The sequence below is a fragment of the Chelonia mydas genome, chromosome 7 (assembly GCF_015237465.2).
Source record: "Chelonia mydas isolate rCheMyd1 chromosome 7, rCheMyd1.pri.v2, whole genome shotgun sequence".
NCBI classification, from domain to species: Eukaryota; Metazoa; Chordata; order Testudines; family Cheloniidae; genus Chelonia; species Chelonia mydas.
Genome location: NC_057853.1, coordinates 24,857,291 through 24,881,903, shown reverse-complemented (window position 1 = coordinate 24,881,903; position 24,613 = coordinate 24,857,291). Strand labels below are relative to the sequence as shown.

The window sequence follows — 24,613 nt, the reverse complement described above, 5'->3', positions numbered from 1 at the left end:
GTCTGAAGAAAGCCTCATTTACCTCATCCTCCTGGTCTGGTGGTCTTGAGCAGATACCCACCATGACATCACCCTTGTTGCTCTCACATCTAAACTTAACCCAAAGACTCTCAACAAGCTTTTCTCCAGTTTCATACTGAAGCTCTCAGCAATCATACTTTTCTCTTACATACAGTGCAACTCCTCCACCTTTTCTCCCTCTCCTGTCCTTCCTGACCAATTTATACCCATCCATGACACTGCTCCAGTCATGTGAATTACCCCACCAAGTCTCTGTTATTCCAATCACATCATAGTTCCTTGACTGTGCCAGGACTTCCAATTCTTCCTGCTTGTTTCCCAGGCTTCTTGGGTTCATATACAGGCACCTAAGATAACTAGCCAATTGCCCTACTTTCTCAGTATGAATCAGGAGGCCTCCCCTGTTGCACCCCCCTCCTTGTGTTTCTTCCCAGTATCCCACTTACCTCTGGGCTTAGGCCACCATCCACCAGTGAACCTACTTTAAAGCCCTCCTAACTAGATTAGCAAGCCTGCCTGTGAAGATGCTCTTCCCTCTCTTAGTTAGTTGGATACCATCTCTTCCTAGCAATCCTTCTTCCTAGAACAACATCCCATGGTCAGAGAATCCAAAGCCCTCTCTCCAATACCACCTGCATAACCATGCATTTACCTCCACTGTTAGATGGCCCCTACCTGGGCCTTTTCCTTCAACAGGAGGAATGGACGAGAACATGACTTGCGCTTCAAACTCATTTATCCTTCTTCCCAGAGCCACGTAGTCTGCAGTGACCCATTCAAGGTCATTCTTGGCGGTAACACTGGTGCCCACGTGGAGAAGTAGGAAGGGGCAGCAGTCCGAGGGCTCCATCAGTCTTGGCAGACACTCCATTACATCCTGAATTCTAGCTCCAGGCAAGCAGCACGCTTCTCGAGTCTCCCGGTCTGGACGGCAGATGGATGACTCTGTCCCCTTAAGAGGGATCTCCTCCTCTTGGGAATGGTGGTCGTGGAACCCCCATCCCTAGGACAATGCATCCCATGCCTTCCAGTCAATGGGGTCTCCTTCTGATCCCTTCCCTCTGATGACTCTTCCAAACCATTCTCTACTGTAGTACCTGTGCAGAGAGCCTGACAATAGTTTCTTATCTCTATCTGCATTGGGGGTACATGGGTTCTCCTCTTTCTTCTTCTGGAGGTCATATGCTGCCAATTTTCTTCCCTGTTCTGCACTGCCCTCTCTGATTCTTCAGCATGTTGTGCCTGCAGTACCAAATGCTTACTTCTATTCCTTTAGAGCTGTTATATGCTATCAATTCCTGTAATTTTTTAACTATTACAAAAGGGAATCTAAATACAAAAATTTATTTTAATGTTTTAAATATTATTTAAACTCTAGTCTGACTGCATTCAGTTTCCACTAATAAAAGTTACACCCTCTGGATACCACACTTTACAATACACTTGAATAAGTGAAACAGTTTAAGAGTTCCATTTTTCCTACAAAATGTAATGTTAAGTACATTTGAAAGCAGGCCAAAGCAAAGGTTACATGTTCTATCCATAAAGTAAGACGCTGGTTACTAATTGTTATTTTCGTACTGTTATATTACCTGACATGAAATGTGATATTTGCAGTCAAATTCACCATCTCACACAGGCCATAACAACTTGCCAGGACCTTATGTTACTATAGTGTTGCCATTTGCGTTGCTACAGTTCAGATCTGGCAGTATTTCCATTGTACGCCCCTTTTGACAAAGACTTGCTCTGACCCAAATCTTGGTACATAAAAGTCTCAGTTGGGGAGTAACTTTTTCTTATATTCCACATTTGGTTAAAACTGGATTGGCCAGTTTAAAAACTGAAGTGGTGCAAAAATAAATAAATAAATAAATAAAGTTACAAATGAGATTCAGATTTTCTTTATTCTGAATTTAAAACAGCTTTCATATAAATAATCAATAATGTGAAATAATCCCATAGAAGAACAACAAGAGTCTGACCAAACATCCCAAATGAGGACCGGATTTCATACTTAGGTCCACTTCCTCATTTCTTGGGCTGACAAGGACTGGGTGTGCTGCAAAGAAAACAGTCAGATGCAGGGTTAGAAGTTGAGCTTTTGTGGGTTCATTTCCTGACTTGGTCAGAGAGTCCCTGTGTGACTTTGGGCAAATCACTTCGTCTCTAGAAACCTCAGCTCTCCATATGTAAATTCAGATTAATAATATTTCCTTTCTCCAAACCTTTCTCTGTCAGATCTAATTAGACTGTAAACTCTTCAAAACAGGGACTTATCTTGTGCATGTACAGCTCCTAGCACAATGGGACACAATCTCAGCTGGGGTCTTCAGGTGATACTATAATACAAATAATTTGTAACAAACCTATAGTGCAGTGGTTCCCAAACTTGTTCCACTGCTTGTGCAGGGAAAGCCCCTGGCGCACCGGGCCGGTTTGTTTACCTGCCGTGTCCGCAGGTTCAGCCGATCGTGGCTCCCAGTGGCCGCGGTTCGCTGCTCCAGGCCAATGGGAGCTGCTGGAAGTGGCAGCCAGTATGTCCCTTGGCCCGCGCCACTTCCAGCAGCTCCCATTGGCCTGGAGCAGCAAACTGCAGCCACTGGGAGCCGCGATCGGCCGAACCTGCGGATGCGGCAGGTAAACAAACTGGCCTGGCCTGGCAGGGGCTTTCCCTGTACAAGTGGTGGAACAAGTTTGGGAACTACTGCTATAGTGGAATCTGTATACTGTATTATTTCACAGCAATTATTTTTTCAAAGGGGTAAGTTGTTCTTAAACAAAAACATTTATTTTCCTGTTTAGGAATGTATTCCTTAGAACTACTTTAATAAATTAGGTCTTACCTATCTGTGCATGGTTTTTATTTAGCGCTTATTGCTAAGCGTCCTACACAATCCCTGCATAAGACAGTTCTTAACAATACAAGTAGGATACTTGTCTACTTTTTCAAACACCTGTTTTGCTAGTGATAACTGATTTCCCTGTATTCTATATGTCAGTGTGACAAAAGGGCACTAACATGCAGATTTCTTCCAAAGGATAGCAACCCCTTCTAGCTTTTATTTTGTATATTATCAGGAAGCGAGTTCTGAAGTGACAAACATTATCCACATGGACACCATCTGATGGGAGTCCTCTCTTCTATACCCTCTCCCAGCCCCCCTCAGCTCACCCACCGCTTCCCTCTCCAAATTTTCCTTAAAATAATGGGAAGTAACCTGGTCTGCAATGAAAAGTGGAGAGTTAAACTGTCACCCTTACTTCAAAACACTTCTGTTTTTCTGTTTTGTTTTATTTTACTTTTCCCAATAAGCTGACAATAAAGTCAGTATGGAATCTGCAAGAAGCTTGTTCTGCATTTTTTTTCTTTGTCTATAAGGATTAAATACAAATTTTATCAGACAAGCAGACACTACCTTTTGCAACATATGTATTCACAGGCAACAATGAAAAGATGTTTTAGGACAATAATTTATTTGTTAACTTTTTAAAGTAAGAGAACAAAGTGTCCTTTCCCCTGGTCACCATCTTTCTCAAAATTTGCATTTCCATTTTACTATTTGCACAGTTTTATGTTTTAAACGATTGAAAACATTTTAAAAACTATTTAATGTGTGAATATGTATAGAAACTCAAATCTGACAGCAAGCAGTTTCCATTAATAAAAGTCACACACTATAGATAGCACACTTCAAAATAAACTGTTTAACTTTTTCAAGTGTAAGAAATCCATTAAACTAGAAGGACCTAATCACCAGACAGGAGCTTTTTCTTTATTCAGAAAGTAACTGATTACAAATACAAAGGTCTGAAACTTTGAAGTAGCTTGGCCATGATACACTAACTCATCTTACTGCTGTTCTCTTGGCATATACAGACATTTACCGGAAACACACAATTACTATTCCTTCTGACAATAAAAAAGATTGATTTTAAAAATAGATTTAAATAATCTATGCAGAAATACAGCAAATATAAGACATGTAATCTTTTAAATAATATATTTATGTTAAATGCCATAATCAAAAAGAAACTAATATTGTTTGAAAAGATATAATACACATTTAATCAACTAAAAGTGCTTAATTACATTGCTATTCACAGTGACTTTGCTGAAATCAGAAACTTTTGCCCTAGACCATAAGATTGAAGCGATTTGAAATGGAAATATTTCCTGTCCACTCACTGCCAGTTTCTGTTCCCAGAGTGATATAACAGATGACATCGAGTACAATAAATTCTTTTATTAACCATAAATTTGAGACTGCTTTAGGGATTTGAAGTGTTCAGTTTCATGCTGAAAAAATGTAATGTTATCCACAGACCTTCAGTGTGTGTAACAAAAACGGAGGCACAGGTTATGCTACTTTGATCAAATTTTGAAAAAAAAAAAAAAAAAAAGTCTTTTGAATTTGACAATATGTGAAAAAGATTTACAAACTTTTTTTTAAATATGAGCCCCATATAGTACACTGAGCATTTTACTATATGAAAAAATTACTCCGAACAAACAAGACTTTGGATAAAGTTAATGCTATGCACAGGTTTTCTCCTGCCAGCCATTTCAGTTAAACAACACACACAGGAAGTCAGAATTGCAGCATAAGATTTAAGAGTTTAAACATTCAACTATAAAGATTAGCAAGTTAAATCAAAGCAGTAGTTCTTACAATCTTTACCAGGCTTCCTTTTGTCAGAGCTAACATGAATGTATAAAAAGCTAATCCTTGAACACTTAACAGGAAGATAAATATGATATATAAAACACTTCCAGTTAAAGCCTTCATCTACTACACAGAAAATTTCCTGTTATTGTACTAACTTGAGAAGTGGGTCCTAACACTGCTGTAAGCTTCCACTTCCATTGTAAATATTAACTCACAACAACAACAAAGCTACTTGGAATAAATATGAAACATAAATATTGAAACAATTATTTTCTCTGTTGTAACCAAAACTCATCAAGCCAAAAGAAAAGTAAACTAATAAACTATCACACTGAATTTGCAATAGTGAAGTTCTGCATGTGAGTGGAACACAATAGCCACTAACCAAAATGTTCGTATCAAATATAATACAGCTAACCTGAAAAATAATTATTCATACCTATCAGCATTGTTGGATTATACTGGGTTTTAGCCTCATTTATTTTGTGGCTTCTATTCTTGCCTTTACTGCCAAAAAAGTAATAAAAAGAAAATTCTGTCTTTGCAGCTCATTCTTTAGTGAGCTGAATGTCCCATTTTAAAATCTCTGCATGACATTTCACGGCTAGCGGTCATTACTCGAAAAGAACCCCAAAAATGAATGGCATGATTAGTGAATTACTCTTACAAATGCAACTATATGGAAAAACCTAAGCTATACCGACTTGTATTATCCCTAACTTATGAATAAAAGATAGAGGTTTTGTTTCCATTGCTGTTCTGGAACAGCATAGAATAATAACTTGTCACCTGTTAAGGGTCAAGTTTTGTTGATATTTTGACTTACGAGTGTGTAAGGGAGGGTGGGGGGGGTGAGAGAGAGAGAGATTAACATTTAATTCCAGTCAAAAGATAGATAAACCACAAAGTTAATTACAGAATATTAACAACTCAGCCTTTAATCTAGGGATATGATAACTGACATAAGTGTAATAATTGAGCTTTAACTATGATGCAACAGCTTTTACAATCCTGATAGTCTTCAATATTTATTTCACTTATTAAACATTTTTCTATTATTAAACAAACAAAAAAATCTGACACTAAAAACTAATTCATGACAAAAACATCAAGGATATAAGGGCCAGACTCTCAATTGACATAAATCAATTTAGTTTCATTGATTTTAGTGGAGCTACACTAGTTTACACAGCTGAGGATCTGCCCCCCATGTTGTCTTGAGCTGTTAATACATGTCCTGTGTAATGACAGAGAGGCTTCAGAAAAAGATGTGATGCTGTAAACTAAATCAAAGATTTAGCAATTCAAAAGGCCCCTTAAATCCAAGTCAGTAGGGTACCAACACTCCAGCACATTTGTTATGTGCTGACAGAGGTGTTGTCTTTAGGATGAGATGTGAAACAGAGATCCTTGACCACTTATGGTCATAAAAGACCCTATGGTTCTGTTTTGTAATTTTAGTATACTTTTTGAAATTATAGTCTGCCTGTCAAAATTCCCCTTAGAGTTATACTATTCTTCATTTCTTGTCAGAAAATGTACAGCATTACAATGCACTGTTAAATAATTGCTGCGTTCCATCACAGAGGTAATTGCTTTTCAGAGGAAGCTGAAGAGGTTCCTATATATCCTGTCTTCTTCACAAGATTGTAAGTCTTTGTTAATGCTGGTGAAGTGCTCATCATTTTGAAATCCTCAAGCACAATCAAAAAATTAAATATTGTAAATCATTTAGAATGGTGCTGTTTTATAAGTGGTGCATTTCCTAATCTAGTGAGAGATTTTCACAGACACAAATGGAAATTTTCCTCCATCTTTTTTGGCCAGATTGTAAAAAAACAGGTGCCTAAAATTACATTCTTTGGATGGAATTTTCAGAAGAGCTAAGTGACTTATGAGAGCAAGTTCCATTGAAAATTAATGGAAGTTCTGTGCCTAACTTCTTAGGCACTTTGAAAGTCCCATCCTGTACTCCGAAGTCATTTAGGTGCTTTTGAAAATCCCATCCCCGAGTCCTTATTTAGATGCAGGCCTAAATAAGTGGCCTGATTTTCAAAAGCGCTGAGAACCCAGTGCCCCCACTAAAGCCAAGATGAGGGGCTACGTGCTAGGCACTTTTGAAAATCAGGCCTCTTATTTAGGCACCTAAATATAGACGTAGAAGCCAAACTCTTGGCATGCAAAGAGAAATTCAATTAACTAAATGAGTTTTACCACCGACTTCAGGGAGACAGGATTTTGACCCCCTTTTTAAAAATCTTGACCCTTGCTTCTAACTCATGGGCTATGTCTACACTACAGAGCCTATGCTTTGCCTTCTGGCGTAGATGTAGCATACACTGACAGAAGGAGAAGCTTTCTCTACTCGTACAGGAACACCACTTCTCCAAACAACATTAGCTCAACAGAAGTCGTCTTCTGTTGGCATAGCTGCATCTACACTTGGGAGTTTTGTGAGCATAGCTATGTTGCTAGGGGGTATGGTTTTTTCACACCCCTGACCAATATAGTTATGCCAGTATAAATTTTAGGTGCAGACCAGGCCACTTATAAGTGATAAGCACAGGCCCTGACTGTTAATTTGAATCACTTTATAAAACCCAAACGTATTTTCAAAAACGGATAAGATATTGTAAACACGTTACTGTTAAAAACTGTATATATTTCCTATTATATTTTCTGATAGCCATATAAACCATGCACAGAATATCCACTTGTAATTGTAAACGAACAGCCAGCAGTTTCTAGTCCTAATCATTTATAATATTGGCAGTTTGGATCAAAACATTTACAGGACAGGCTTTTCAACTTATCAAACATGGTTAAGTGAAAGGTAACAAAGAACCCCCAGCATGATAGAAAAAAGATAAAATTTATTATTATCCAAAATAGCTATTATATATTAATGTAGTTAATATATATTAATACATATTATATATTAATATGTGTGTATAAATTATAAAAAGTGATTTCAAAAACTCAAACTACTTTATAACCAAGTAGTTGAAAATAGCTATCTATATGGATATAAACCTCGGAAAGCAAAACTTCCATCAATTTCATTAGGGTCAGGGTTTCACCTAAGATCTTTTTTTAATGTTGGACTCAAAGCCTTTACGAAAAGTAATGGGAATATAACTGAGTTAAGCAAAAGAATATTTGACAAAGAAGAAAATAAAGTTAAGGTATATATTTAAGTGAAAATATTACAAATTTAGGTTTTCAAAGGTGTCCTGGTTAACAGAAAAAAAACAGCATTTCAAAATACAGAGTAAAAGCAATTAGAAAACACAGTTTTAGTGAAATGTATTCTTGAAAGGACTTCTTATGAAGGATCACCTTGAATGCGTTTGATGCTGAGGAGACTCCATAACTTTTCTTTACACAAAAGCAGTCATCAGCAGAGCACAACCAGATGTTACGCTTTCTTTTCTTAGTTTCTGTAAACCCCCATGACCTCCTTCAAATTAAAAAAGGGAATAGCACTTTTTTAAAGCCACAGGAGCTATCATTAGTGAAGCATTCTAAGGATTTTCATTAATTCATAGCCAGCCAACCAGGAATTTTCCCACAGCCTTATACAAAAAAAGTCAGGGAAGTCACTGATTGCTTGGTTGGATTTGAATATGATCAGAAGTAAGAAATATTTAGTTCCTCCCACTGGAGTGGGTGGGGGGGTCAGAAATGAAAATCCAAGTCTGCTCACCAAGAATGATCAAAACTGACTAGTTCACATTACCATTTAAAACCTCAGTGAAAGTAAAATACGAAGCATAACTTTAAATCACTTAGGAAAAATCAAATGAATTAGGAATATTGATACAGACAATTTTTAGCAATTGTTCTTCAAAAAATATCATAATAGAGATGTATGTCCAGTAAAGAGTACATTTTTAAAATGCAGTGCCATTCATAAATTAAATGTATTCAAATGACTTCTTCCTAAGGAACTTGGTTTTAGCTAAGTATTTAAAACTATATGCTAGGCTAGAATCTTACAAGTTTGATCCTGTCAGGTGCTGACACCCATTGAACTCCATGCGGGTTGAGAGGACTCAGCACCTTGGAAAAGCTGGTGCTGAGTACCCTCAGTTTGGAAGCCATTATAGAATATTCACTACTCAAAATCTTTATTAACACATGGATTAAAGCTGACTAGCTGTGCCAGGTATCCTCCCAGAACATCGAATGCACCTACTCTTAAATCTCTTGAATCCAGCTGTTACACACAACAGTCCTCCTCACAACCTTAACTCTGCCCCCTGCAACTAATATGATAAACTGGGGATAGTATGTTTTGCCCAGGACTGCCCTATAATCAACGGACATGAGGAGTGTACCACTTTATGTGGTGTGGTGTGACCCACAGAATTGTATTCTCCCATTTAGCTGCATGCCCTCCAACTGTCCCTAACAAAGTGAAGGACAGTTGGAGGGCATGCAGATAAATGGGAGAATACAATTCTGTGGGTCACACCACACCACATAAAACACCAAGAACACTGGGTGTAGTTTGAGTAGGAGAGGCTTAGGTAGTCAATTCTGGGATTAATTGCAACAAGTAGCTGCAGCTTACACTGTGATACGAAGAGTGATGCATCTGTACCCAATGGATCTGGGACCCCGGATTTCTGTGCTGAATTATGCGGGTTATGCAAATAGAGGAGCACAATATTCTTGTTGAGGGATTTGTAAATTGTAACAGTCTGACTGTAAACATGTGCACTACAGGGCAGAGATGCTGGTGGTGTTGCAAGGGGAATCCTGAGGACAAGAGTCAAAGGGTGGTAACATCTGGTGTGACAGGGTGCTGTTAGCAGCTATAAACTGAGCCTTTGTAAGCCAGCATCCTGGTCACTTAGAACACCCAGAGCACTGGGTGTAGTTAGAGTAGGAGAGGCTTAGGTAGTTTGGGTTTGGAAGAGTAGAAGGGATCATTTGCACCTGTAGGGAGCCTGATGAACTAATGAGGCAATTAGCTTGCCAGCTGGGTAGCTCTGAGAAGAAAGCAAGTAGTACAAAAGGCTGAGCCAGAGAGCAGGAAGAGGGTTCCAGATAACTGCTGCTATGTTGTGATATATTGGAGCACAAACTACAATAAAGACACTTTGTACCCTGCTGGACCATGTGTGGTGCTTAATTCACAGAAAGTGTTCACAGAGAGTGTAGCCAGTAGTTCCAGGAGCTGAAGGGGGAGCCTCTTCACAGGTGGTTTATGCAGAGTAGGTAAAATAATCAAGTATAGGCCAGGCCTACCCAGCTGGTATTCATGAAGCATGCCCCAAACGCAACTTTTGCCTTACTCAGGACACAGTGTGACAGTTTCTTCTACCATAGGCATGTGCTGCATCCCCACAGTATCCCATATCATATGGAAAAATAGTGTTTTATGATGTCTGTCAGAGCAGGTTGGAGCATCATTCAAAGAGGGCAGAGTTAAGGTTATAGAGTGGGGCTGATGTGCACCGTAACTCACCTTTTCCTGGTTTTGGAGATTTAAAGGACAAGTGCAGTTGACATTCTGAAAGGGTATGTGGCACTGCCAGTCAACCTTAACCGCTAACAATAAAGTTTTTGGGCAGTGAATGACACTTGTTTTTTCAGTAAGTGGTGGTAATGATGGGGTATGACTAGGGAGTACCTATGCAGGGGCACAAGAAAGTTTCCTGGGAACACATTACTGGCAAGCTGTTGCAATCTCTGGCCTCCTCCTGGACCCTGAATGTCCCCAGTATGAGTGTAGGGGCAATGAGGAGGAAGGTAGGTGATAAACCAATGGGCTGTGAGGAGCACATCTACCAGCTGGAGGCAGCAAAGGGGCATGTAGGGAAGACCCAGATTCCATACTCCATTCAGGGCTAATGTTGGGGAAGGTGCCCTGCACAACACTCTGAAGTCTATAAGGATCGCTGAGGTTTGAAGTGGCCTGTTCATCTCCATGGGTGATCTTCTCACCACCTCCCCAAGTCTACCCCATCCCCTGTTACGAAATATCAGTTTTCAGGACAATCTCACCATGCATGTAGGTTTTAGAGCAACTTTAATATTAAAATAATCTCTTTATTGGGGGCTGAATCTGAAGAACTCCTTGAGCAAATGACTTCAAATTTGTATGCAGAAGCATACCCCTGTTTCTGTTGTGGTATGCAATATTCAAAATAATCATACTGTTCACATAGATATTAGTGAAAATTAAAAGAAGCTGACAGTATGGGAGGGGCCTTATATTGAGAATCCCTTGTTCAAATGACCCCAAATTTGCACTGCAAATGCTATCCCAGTCTCTCTTACAGCATACCTATTTTCAAGACAATCACCCTATGTGTGTGTACTTTCGTACTTTGATTATTAAAAAGGCTCCTTATTTGGGGACGGTATCTGAGAAACCCTTGAGCAAATGATCCCAACTTGCACAACTAAATCTACCTCTGGCTCTAACGTGGCACAGCAATATTACGGTGGAGCAGCAGTGCTACCACAGTTAAAACTGCACCAAATTTTCATTTTAACAGAATGAAAAAGGTTCTACATAAATTCTAGCTTTTATGTTGGACTATCATTTAAAATATTTATTGCCATTTGTGGATTGCTTGATTTTTTTATAACCCTTTGTGACGAGGGAATGTCATTTGAGGTTTTTTTTTGGTCTTTTTGTTTAAAAGAACTACAATTTTTCTAAGGAACCTCAACATTTTGAAGGGGAAAATCAAAAGGTCTGAACCTTTGGTTTGTGTCGATGGTTACTGATTTGATTTATAACAATATTCTGACAGTGCATTAGTCAATGTTGACTTCACACGAGTTTTTAGAACAGGGCTCTCAACTATGGGTAGTTTCCTGATGCTCAATAATCACTTTGATCATACTGACATTGATGAGAGTCACAGCTACTTCCTTTGCTATACATATCTCACACTCAGACCCACTGTTCAGAAAATGTGTCAGGAGCATGTGGCATGGTTACATTATCCTAATGCTGCTGCTTACTAGAATCTTTAATCTTCCCTCTATTTATTTAATTAATACTATTTTTCTTGACAATTCCTCTAAAGCAAAATCTGAGAATGCATAAAGATTGTAGGCAAAACTTCCAGAAGACCCTGCACGATGCAAATAATGTGCACAAGACAGCCTCAGAAAACTCCCAAGTGTAGGACGTGAACTAATTCACAGTATATGGGTAGTGCTCAGGTTCACGAGCCACAGTATGTCATCTTTTAGCCCCCAATTAATCTGATGTCAGGCTGTCCGCAACCATTCTGGTTTGCAACTAAACTTTGGCCTGATGCACATGGGCAAATTTCTTCCTCTGACATGTCACTTGGTTCAAGCCATATTGTAGATCCAACTTTTACCTTGAATAATTTTTTTAATCTTGGTTTCTCAGAGTAGGAGTGGGTACCAGACACTAGCTGAGATCAATCCTGAGTGGATGATATCAATTTGGGGAGGATCAGAGCCACAATAGGCAAAATAAAGTTACAAGAACTGTAACATTTGGATTCCATTTTGAGGTGGAGAGGAGTGGGCTATATCTTGGAAACCCGTTGCTCAAACCACCATGAATTTTACCCTGGGTCCCAGGAGGCACAGCAATTTTCAAGACAATCCAAATAAGCCTGTGGATTTTAGAGCACTTTTGAAAAATCATCTGTTAAATAGTAAGCCATTATAGTGGTACTATCAACTCCTTCTATCAGAGTGTTTGTCAGATCATTTATTTCTAAGAGTTTTACAAAGCAATACCTACAATTTGAAAACTGGTTATTAGAAACCGTTCCAGTGGAGTTTAAAGATCAGTCAGATTTACTAAAAAACATCTGTAACATGGAAACTTGTTATAGCTAATGTTAAACAATATGCACTTGACTTCCCTACATTGCTCAATATCTGCTGACCACATTCATTTAAGTTCATGGCATATGTCCAAGAATTAACTTTTGGAAGTACATTTTGTATCGTTATATACACTTGATACAGATGCCACATTCAATTGCAGAAACAAACAACATTATAGATTATTTTATCATTTCAACTGATAGTACTAGTTTATTTTTAATATTTTTTCTATTTTTATCCATTTAAATGTTCACTTTCCTGGGAAATTATGGGAGGGGTCAGACAATAATTATTTAATGACAGCAGACATTGACATTCAGCAAGTTAAAGCTATATAACGGTTAAAACACAAATTGCCAATATAAAATGTGAAAATATTCAAAGTAACTATCCCTAAATCAAAGTCTAATAAGTGCTCCAGCAGCATTTTTCTTACTTTGTCTATCTGTAAATTTCAATTATCCACAGATATATTTTTTCACATATTTTTGGGTGTGTATGGTGATAATGACTTTACCCAATTGACTGATAAAAACTAATCCTTCCAAGACTATTTATCTTTAAAAAAAAAAAAGAGAGAGAGAGAGACCCCCTAGATTACATAGGTCAATATTACACTTTTCACATCACTGTGGAATTCTGGGGTCACTTATTCTACAGACTGATGACAGTTATTGTGAAACCCAGGAAGAGATGGAGTACTTGTAGCACCTTGTACTCCTTTTCTTTTTGCGGATACAGACTAACACAGCTGCTACTCTGAAACCAGGAAGAGATGTTTTCAGAATGCTATTGAATGCACAACATATTGCTAAGGTAACATAAGGCCTAACATGCTGGAAAAGGAAGCATACAGAAGATGTTTTAAATATATGGCTCAGCTAGCAGGATTTAAGATTGTCACTAAAGTCAAAACCATATATTTTTGTTAAATAAATATTGCACATCAAAACAGCTGCAGGAAACCATCCATTACTGTAGTAAACTGCTACATGCTGTAAAGTAATCATTATCTCTGATTTTAATCTCTTGTGGAAACTCATACAGAGGCAAAGGTACAAGTGTAAACAATGGTGGCTATAATTGTCAAAAAAGCTTGGAAAGGTAAATAGCTGGATTAATTTACAGTTGGAAAAAACATGTGTGATAGGATAAAATCTTTTTTCCAGTTTAACAGTTTATATTTAAATTCTAATCTCGAAATAGGGTTTCAAAAATATATGGATTTAAAATAAATAAATCTGAATGTCCACTTGAAAGTTTTAAAAAGTAGCAATTAGAAGCTCCTATGACTTGCCCTTCTTTCACAAAATTGTTTGTCAAAATTAATATAGTTTTATGGGGAGGGAAGAACAAGGGAACATCACAAAATTAACGGAGCTATATAACCAGAGATAAAAGAAAAGGAGTACTTGTGGCACCTTAGAGACTAACAAATTTATTTGAGCATAAGCTTTCGTGAGCTACAGCTCACTTCACAGCTGCTACTCTACAACGAGAGATGTAAATTATATGTATTTTTTCAAATTGTGCTATGCTTTATGTATCAGTTTTTACACAATGTTCAGTTTTATGTTAAACAGATAAACAAAACATAAATACAGCATAAAACTTCAAGGTAAATCGTTAACTTTCAGAAAAACAAAAATAAAACTTTTGGAGTTTCCTCCTTCAAGCACCATTTAACACTATTGGGAGCATTGTACTTAATATTTTACAAGCACGAGTAAAGAGAAATTATTTTCACATTTAAAGATTGAAGACCAATTTTAGTCTTATTGTTCACCAATAAGACTTCGCACTCCTGTCATTTTTATAGTATCCTAATAAAATGCCAAATTAATTGGCAAACTTCAGCCTCTCAGCAGAATTAAATGGGCAAATTCACATCAAAGCTGTGTTTCATCGTCTTTGGAGGGACCTGTTGGAAAAGACAGCTGGTCCTTATTAAACACCCATTTAAAATGTTGCAGCTTTAATGAACTAACATCCACATTACACTAACATTATCAAGTAATTAACTAAAGAAAAGCTAGAGTCATCTAATGATGGCTTAACTTTTTTCCACCAGTGGACAAGAAAATATTTAAATCTATTAAATGAATTAAGTATTTGTTTTGCCCCTTAAATAAATAATCTAAATTTTGAAATTAGCCTGACTGATCAATTTGTTTCAAGTTAAGAGGCAACTTCTGTTGGTTGAAATCTAAACCATGGTATGCATTATAAAGAGGGAACAAATCCAGTCCATAATATTCCTGGGGGGACCGTCAACTACAGAAATGCTTGTTAGGTCATGAGCCTTGTGAATGGCCTGAATAGTCAAAGTACACAATTACACAATAAAATACATGTAAAAGATTAAAGATGCATTTTATTGTCAATATTCAGAACAAGTAAATTGGAATATGTTTACATCATTTTTCTTCTCTGAATGTTTTGTGCATTTGAAAGCCAACTCTGAAAATATATTACTTGCAATATTTAGACTAAATGCTTTTTATGGAAGAAAGGCTCAGACCCAATATAAAACAAATGTAATGAAGAGACTCATCTTCCTGTTCGAGTAGTGTATATACTTAAATTGTGTTGTTGGTTTTTAAATAAACATAACGCAGTAGACATGCTGTAGTTAGCATGTTTTTTATGAAAATGTAGTTAAGAGGCTAGGTCTACAATTCAGAGCCTAAGCCAGAATAGTTATGTTGGCATAGCTATGCCAGCACAGCCCCCAAGTCTGGACGCAAACTCCTTTTGTTGGTGTAGAAACACCACTTTCCTGAACAATGTTAACTGTGCAGACAGAAGCACTCTTCTGTCAGCATAGCTGCATCTATAGGGGGGGTTTTGTCAACCTACCTATGTCAGGGGTGTGTTTTTTCACATCCCTGCTTATCACAGCTATGCCAGTATAACTTAAGTGTAGACCAGGTCATAAACACAGTTATTTTTAAACAGAGAAAAAAATAGTCAGATTTTTTACTATACCAGCTGATAAGTGAAACCCTAGATCTTAAAGTAGTTAATCCAGTTGTCTGGACTAGATAATTGGTTGAGTTTGTGAGACCTTACACTCAACATTTCTCTAGCTGTGTGAATGTAACAGGAACTTTTAACACCACAGCCAACCAATTCCAAAATTTCAGAGAATGTTCTAGGCATCCATGCACAAAATCCTGTTGATTTTAGTGAAAATTGGAAAACTGAAAGGAGGAGACACAAGGAGCCCCTGGCATCTAGTTAGCAGAGCTAGCACCTTTAACCACTTCTAATTGTCTACAAATGAAAGAACTGGTTGATGGTAGCCATTAACACCAACCAGCATAACAACACCCCATCTGTGCTCTGCCTTTCCTCCTAATACAGTTTTAAAATGTTGACAAAGAAAGAAAAGAAAGAAAGATGGTGGGGGGAGACATGGGTAGAATGGATTGCACACAGAGCACCTGGCATTGGGAAGGGAATGAGGAATCCTAGCATGAGGGAACAGGGGGACACACAGGAGCCCATGGCATGAGGGACACGATGATAAAAACTGCAGAAAATCCCTGAAATAGAAGCGGATGGGAGGGTGGCACACAGGAAGCTTCTGGGGGAGAATGGAGGAACGCAAGGAGCCCCTATTGTGTGCAACGTACAATACTCTTTTTGTTTTTTTGCTTTAAAATATGCCAAATGCTGTATTTTCTCTCAGTCAATATGTCTCACTGATCTTATGTTTTAGTCTGAACAGAGTCAAGGGCCTGATCCTGCAGAGTTAAGACTGTGGAAAACTTTACTCACTCCATGCATCTGAAGAAGTGGGGTTTTTACCCACGAAAGCTTATGCTCAAATAAATCTGTTAGTCTTTAAGGTGCCACCGGACTCCTTGTTGTTTTTACTCACATGAGTAGCCCCTTCGGAGTCAACAAAATTAATTATGTGAATAAAGTTACCCATGTGCTTCACTGTTTGCAGGACTGGGCCCCAAATATGTACAACTAAATTTTAAAGCTCAGTCCTTCATTCCTTACAATACCTACATGGGGAAATTAACCAAATAGTTATTTCAGAATAAGTGTCCACTCAGGGAGATATTCCAGAATAGCTATTCTGCTTTAAATTTCCATCCTTCCTCAAACCTATACAACCTGCAAGTGTAGACAAACCTTGAAATTCTCACTGAAGTCAATGAGTCAAACCCAGGCCCCGCTGAAATCAAAGGAAGTTCTGCCATTGACATTAGTGGGGCCAGGAGGATTTCACTCAGCGAGACTACTCATGTGCTCATAAGTTACACATATGCTTAACTGTTTTGCTTGTTCAGAGAGCCATGTTGGTCTTGCAGGACTGGGACCAAACTACTACAAAAGAACACATTGCAAGAATTCACACATTTTGCAACTAAAGTTGTCAGGACCTGGTCCATATTTAAAGATTTTGCAAATTCAAATGATTTTTAAGAATAAGCTGAGGATCTCTGAATTAAAACAGCAAATATAAATTCTTACCAACACAAATCTACGCTATTCCTTTACCAAATGAAGTTTTTACTGCAATAAAACAAAGACAAATTTAAAATATTTACATTAGATTAAAAGCAAAAATATTATAGTATTTCATAGACAAACTCAGATTTTTTTTGTTTTAAATAAATTAAGCAAACCTAAGCAGAATATGACATGAAAATTTCACATAAGAGGTAAATGAGCATGAATTTGGGGAAAATAAATAAAAGTGCTCAAATTGGGGGGGAAGGAGGGGAGAAATAAGATCCAGATTTCCCCCCCCCCCCGCAGTTGTGAGAAAAGTGTGACATAGGCACACAATTCTACCAGTGATAAGAAAAATGTCCACACACACAGACAGATAATAGTAATATTTTATCTCTCGTTTAATTACTCAAATATCAACAGTTAACCAATATTTTTTCAATACTATACCAGCGAAAATTAGCTGAACAAGCATTGTTTTACTCAAAACACATTAGACATGCTTACTATTCATCTCTCTATATAAAGTTTTTAGATTTAGGGTTCCTGCCCTTAACCTATAGGTTAGAAACCATTTATAAAAAAGCTACAATAAGAATATCTATTTGAATAAGGTACAATTACTTCAGGGTTTATGTCTTTTCAATCAGTCAGTGTCCCTGCAGTTTTTAGAGTGGCAGAGGGGAAGTGGCCTGTGGTTAAACAGAGGAAATACCAAGGAATTTTAATAGAGCAAATAGTCTCTTTACTTCCTACAGGGTAGCACTTCAAAGGCAGCCCTGCCCCAGAGCAGACAATGTGTTACAGGGGCCATCAGTCATTTAATAGTATGTCAAGTCTATTCAAAACTTACATGCAGTCCAAGATAAATACCACACAACCAAGACAATGGATCCCTTCCTGCAGTCAATCCTCTGGCAAAACTCCCACTGAAGTCAATAGGAGTTTTCCCAATTAAGAATTGTACTACAGAATCAGATTCAGTATCTAAAAAACTAGTCAGGCAAATCTGCTCACTGGAAATAAAAAATATATTGGTAACACAGACTAACTGACTGCAATCTTTGTTTAGGAAATTAAAACCTTAAATTTGTTGTATGTGATACAAGGTTTTCTACACAGTAACTTGAAAGGTTATGTTTTTATCAGATTTATTAGAGGGGAGCATTTTAAAAGCTTTACATTAAACAGACCCAGCTATAATTAATTTAATATACATAATTCATTACGTAAGAAAAAATCATATCAATATATATACTGCACATTCCTCTAGATGTCAAGAAAAGCAAAATTAATCAAGCATTATAACTCCTAATAGGTAGTGACAGTATATTTAATAGCTGCTGCTGAACCTGACAGAAATATGTATCCTGGTAGTTTAAAATATGTGGCACACACTGCTTACATCTTGTGAAACATTAATATTGTAGTAAAATATATTTTGCTAGTAAACTGTGATTTAAAATGCAATATGTGAAATTTTTCTCTCTCTTACATAGTTTCCATTGTTTTCTAACTTCCAGTGAATTACACTATTCCCTCCATATCCCTGACTTGTGCCTTGCAGTAACTTTTTCAAATGTTATGATCTGAAACTAAACAAAAAAAGAAAGGCAATGAAAGTCAGTCTTTTCCTTCCTATTGTCCTTGGGACTCCAAAATTTAACTACAATTCTCGCTAGACTTTATGGGGAGAAAACACTGAAAGGTGATTTTTGAAAAACACACAGAAAAACGCAGCAAGAAGTCTGAAGCTAACGCACCAGGAGCAGGAACAAAAGGTAAAGACCAATAAAGAAATGTTTCACCTTCCAGCTCTCGCCCCAGCAATTTACTTTTCCTACATCCTCTGTCTGATGATCAGCCCTGAAGCTAAGACCCCAAGCCGGCCTCGAATCATTAAAATAACAAAGCCCAAATGATCGCCTTTTTATCCTGCTGGCAGGGCAGGTCGAGTTAAGGAAGGAGAGAGCTGCGGATAAAGGACCTGTTGAGTGATTTCTTCACACTCGCTGGTTAAAGGCTGCCCCTCTCCCCCAGGGCGAGAAACCAGTAACTATCCCTTCTCTAGAAATGCCACCTTTCCTCCTGGCCGCAAATTACCAGCTGCAGAGCCTTGGAGCAGCAGCAGAGGAGTTGCAGAAGAGGCTTTACTCCCCCATGAACACTGCCCAGCGAGCTCTCCTTGCATATTCGGGAGAAGCAGCAAGTCGAACAGACAGGTGGACACCACACCTGCACTGCTCAGATGGGCTGGGCTGCAAAGAGTCCGCTGCTCATGGGACAGCGCTTGCCAGGCTTAGCTAGGAAACTCTGGCATCTCCCCACGCCACGCCGCCAAATCCTGCAAGTGTGCAAAACCCCTTTCAGCGCACGAATCTGCCCGACTGTGCGTAGAAACAAAGCTTCCGTCCACTCACCCTCCATCCACACGTGTCAGCCGCGGGCCCCCGCCTGCTGCTGGGTCCTCCAGCAGCCCCAGCCAGCTGGTGACCTTTGAAGCAGGCGATCAGAGTGAAGAAAAAGGAGCTGAGCTGGAGCAAAGGTGCCATGGTCTGCAGCGGCAGCGCACGGAGACTGGAGTCTGAGCAGAAGCAACAGGAGAGGAGGGGAGGGGAGGGGAGGGGGGGCAGTTTAGCTGCGTGCATGCGCGAGAGAATGTGCAGCTGCTGCCCTGCCCCCCCTTCCCCCCCCCCATCACTGCTGGTGGCAGGGGGGCTGGTCCCTTTGAAGAGAACTATAACAACTGTGTCTGGCGCAGAAGGCAATCGTTGTCCCTCCTCCCCAGGCCCCTGTTAGTTCATGTACTATTTTTTTGGCAATGAAAAGAGATGCTTCTTCAAAGTCTTTGCATCGAAGGAAGGCGAGGTTACTCAGGAACATCACAGCTCCAAAAAGGAAAGTTAGCAAGACTTGCACGCAATTGTTTGTGTTGCGCGTGTCGTTTCCCATGGGCCTTTAACTGTCCGTGTCCTGTCCCCTCTTCGTGGACATTAAAAATCATATGGTATTTTTCTAAAGAATAGGGGGTTTGTTCCGTGGCTAACCATTTTTCCTTGTCTTCTCCCCATCTGTTGTTCACCCATCTACTAAACTTTGTCCAGAGGTGGGTATATTTCAATGTCAATATATGGATTTTGTCCCCACTCTTGCAAACATGTAAGCACATATATAACTTTACTCACCGGGGCAGTGCTGGTGATGTCATGAGTAAAGTTACTCACGTCTACACAGAGGATTGGGGCTATAGCCTACAAAACACTGAGAATTTTGCAATGAAAGAATAAATGATAACATTTCAAAAAAGACAAACCAAAAGTAAATGCAATCCAATACATTTAAAGGTAGAGAAAGCAATAGAAATTATTTGAATTTATGTTTATTTTACCCTTTTTTGTACTGACTGCTATACTGCAAACTTTGACCAAAACTAAATTTATTTTAAAAAACAACATAGTGTTTCTAATAAATATAAATTACAACAGCATCTTATTTTGATGTATTCTTGTCATGTCAACTAACAAAAACTTTTTGAGCAGAAGAAACACACACCCTTATGGACACACTGGAGATTGTTGTTCCTACAATAGTTAACCTAAAACAGACAAATGCACTGTCGGTAAAATTTTCAAAAGCATCTAAAGTGACATAGGAGCCTAAGTTTTATTGAACATAAATGGAACTTAGGCTTCTAAGTCACTTAGCTCCAATGACTTTTGATAATTTTACTATTGTTAACACTGCCCACAATCCTGATGATGACACGAATGAACCCAGCAGGATCCATAAAGGACTATCATCAGGGGTTGGCAACCTTTCAGAAGTGGTGTGCGGAGTTTTCATTTATTCACTCTAATTTAAGGTTTTGCATGCCAGTAATACATTTTAATGTTTTTACAAGGTCTCTTTCTATAAGTCTTGAATATATAACTATTGTTGTATGTAAAGTAAATAAGGTTTTTAAAATGTTTAAGAAGCTTCACTTAAAATTAAATTAAAATGCAGAGCCCCCCAGACTGGTGGCCGGGATCCCAGCAGTGTAAGTGCCACTGAAAATCAGCTTGCGTGTCGCGTTTGGCACGCGTGCCATAGCTTGCCTACCCCTGGACTACATGGCTCAACCTGATCAGAATAAAAACTGTAATGGAGCAAGTCACAGCAAGAATGACCCAGAACTTGGATGAGTTTGAAAGGATATGTGAAACAGAAATCACTTATTTCAAAAATAAATAACATAGACTTACCCTTATCATATGGCTTTGTCTCTATTTAATATTATATAGGATAAGGCCACTCACTTATATTTAGGTATGTTATTGAAAACAAAAGGAAAGCATTCTGCATATGTATATTCTTGTAATAGTTACAACAGAGGTTTTTTTTTAAATAAAGTATAATTATCAAGCAGAGATTTTCTCATTTTCCTTAATCTTTTTACAGTCCCCTTTCTTATTTTCTTTTCCTCTTACACAATTAATTTAAGTTTTTATACTCAAAATATTCTTCTCCATATATTATCTATGGGGATTTGGCTGGAGTAAATGGAATACTTCATGGTAAAAGAAAGTGCAACTCTGTCAAGCATGTCTCTCTACATTAGAGCATGTAATTGAACACTCCCAAGAAAAAAGGGACTACCTCAACTTCGCATAGCAAACTTAACCCTGTCAGCTTGCATGGAGGCATTACAGTTGGGTCTCCCCTTACATGATCATATGACATATATACAACAATATAAAGTAATATTGCAATGAGCTGTCTAGAATATAAGTGTATCACTGCCCTCCAATCAACAGAACCAGAAATGCTCAAATCTTTCAGAGGCCCTATACGGCTAACAGAAAACAGAATCTCTTCTTTGGCTCAAGCAGTAGGAGTGTGTGCCTTTGCGGTAGAATTATTTGAGTGCTGCGAAGTTCCAATTAGCCATGGCGTACAGCACAGTGACACCTGTGAAGTCCTACATGGCCATCGATACTGTCGCTGAGAATACAGATGTCTTTAAAATTTCATGTCATCTTACTCGTCTGAATTCTTATGTTTAATGCAATATTAATTGGATGCTGCAGTGCTAAACATCACTTTAAGCAGACTAACACAGATATAGAGACAAAGTCAGACCTGGTGTAAGAGGGGTTAATTCCACAGATTTTATGCAATATTTTAGTTTGTCCCAGAAACTTGCATGAGATCTGCATAGAGCAGGGGCCGGGTGGCTAAACTGTGGCTTGCAAGCCACATGCAGCTCTTTTACAGTAAAGTATGGCTTGCAGAGTCCCCCACTTTCCCCCTATTCTCCACCTACCAGGCTCAGGGGCGGGGGGAGGGGGGGGGAGGGGAGCTCAGGGCTTCTGCCCTGCAGTGGGGTGGTGGGGCTAGGGTCTTCTGCCAAAGACAACTGGTGCCTGCTGAGAGTTGGGGGCACAATTTAAAGGTTCATCCCCCCCAACATTTTCAGTCACATAGCCCAGGCATGCCCCCTTACCCTCAGCAACCCCTTCTCACAGCTCCCAGGTGTTAGCTCCACAAGGAGAGGCAGTAGTAAACAGATGGGAGCTGTAAGCCGGGGCTGCTGCTTTAGCTCGGGGAGAAGAGGCAGCAGCAAAAACAGCAGCACTCCCTGCAGCTCCCAGCTGTTAGCCACTGCTTCTCCTCTCAGACAACAGCTCCAAGCTTGTTGGCTCCAGCAGCTGCCATACAAGGAGGGAGCCCGGCGACACCATGTGACTGAGTGGGGCCTGGCAGCAAAACCTGGCAAAAATTGGTGGGGATGGGCACATGATCCCACATGCACCCCCTCCCCTTTGTCCCAGGCTTCTGCCCAGTGGGGAGGGTTTCTTGGGACTTCAGCCTCATAGGGCGCGCCTGTCAGAGCTTGGGGCTTCAACAGTAGTGGGGCTGAAGCCCCAAGCCCCAGCAGGCTCCTGCTGCGCAGTTGAAACCCCGGCAGGTGTGCCCTGGCTCTCAAACTTCTGAAGATTGTCCTATGCGGCTTGGAGGGTAAATAAGTTTGGCCACCCCTGGTATATAGCACACATCCTTTGTTAGTAGTAAATTTCCAAGCCATAAGGACTTGCAATTATAGTACTTTCCATATGAGGGCACTCTTGTTATGTATTTCTCTTTGTTTCACATTTCTTCTTTTCCACCCCAGGATGAGGTTGGTGTTTTTTCCAAGGCACCCCCCACCCCGTTTTTGTTTTTACTTACCTTTGCCAACCATAAAGGGCTGTTGTTATAACAACATTCTTTTTGGTCACCTATGGTTGGATACATCTCCCTTTGGAGCCCATCAGCCAAAGGAGGCAGAGACATGCATTCTGCTCCAGGGACTCTGCACTGTCTCTACAATGCTCTCAACTGCTGTCATTCTACAAGTGAGGGGCTAAATTTAGTTCCCCAACATTGTAGAAAGTTATGCTATTAACAGATAACTGGACTAGCCCCACACTATTTCTACAGATAGATGAACTCTGTTAACTGGTGTAAATTGGTATAAGTCCACTGCCTTCAATAGGAGCTATGCAGATTTATACCAGCTGAGGATTCAGCCTGTGTAAATCCGCATAGTTCTACTGCCTTTAATGGAGTTCATTTACACTAACTGAGGGTCTGGCTCGCTCAACATCCAATAAGTTTGATGCTCTGCAAGCTTTGGACAGCTCTTTAAGGTAAATTTGCAGGAAAGACAAGATCAGAAATTAGTATGTTGTAGAAAGACAGACTGGAAAGCTAGCACTGCCTTTTGCTTTGCCAGTTTTTAGCATGTAAGTATGTGTTGTGTCCCTTTTCCATTTCACAAAAGATGCCTCTTTTAATGATGCCATCAAATCACTGGGGCAGTACAGACTCCCTCTTTTTGTGGCAGAGTATAAATCAGGAACATACATTATGTCAGTAAAATATTGCAAAAAATAAATGCTCCCATGGGATTTAACCTGCAAGAATACTTGTCTTCTTGAGATTTTGTGCATGGCAAACCCTTGCATTTACAACAGCATAAACGTATCATTGTATTGTTATTTTATTTATATATGATCTAAGAGTCAACTACATGATTTACAAAGGTATAAAGATAGGTCACTACCCCACAGAGCTTACAGTCTAAAAAAACCAGCGAGATACAAACAAAGGAGTGGGAGAAAGGCTGGAACATTTATTTGAGGGGATTATTATTAATAGGGAATGAGAAGGTTCCTGTTTTATAGAATCATAAAATCACGGAAATGTAGGGCTGGAAGGAACCCGAAGAGGTCACCTAATCCATCTTCCCACAAAGATGCAGGACCAAGTTTACCTCGACCATCCTTAACAGGTTCTTAAAAACCTCCAATGACGGGGAAACCATAAGCTCCCTTGGCCAGGGTCTGAGCAGGGGGCGGAAATTGACTGGTTGGAGGGTCAAGCAGCTGGAGGCAGGATTAGGAGAGGGGCTAAAGGACAAAATCAGGGCTAGAGGGGAGGAGCAGGAGTTAAGCTCAGGGTGAGGCGCTGGCAGAGGGTGACAGAGGGAAAAACCTGGCACAGGCAGGGGCACAGTGAGTAACTGTTACCCCAGAGGGACTGAGACACCTGTGTTTGCAAAAATGGTGGGGGGCAAAGGGGCTTTT

General features: G+C 39.3%; 1 protein-coding gene across 1 annotated transcript in view; it reads right to left on the bottom strand.

Annotated features, from left to right (window-relative positions):
- IL17RD (interleukin 17 receptor D) overlaps nt 1–24,613 on the bottom strand; it is a 116,166-nt gene that overhangs the window by 75,503 nt on the left and 16,050 nt on the right. The window contains exon 3 of the mRNA XM_043550616.1: nt 19,424–19,587. Within this exon, the coding sequence (XP_043406551.1) occupies nt 19,424–19,587 (164 nt within the window). The remainder of the gene's footprint in view (nt 1–19,423; nt 19,588–24,613) is intronic.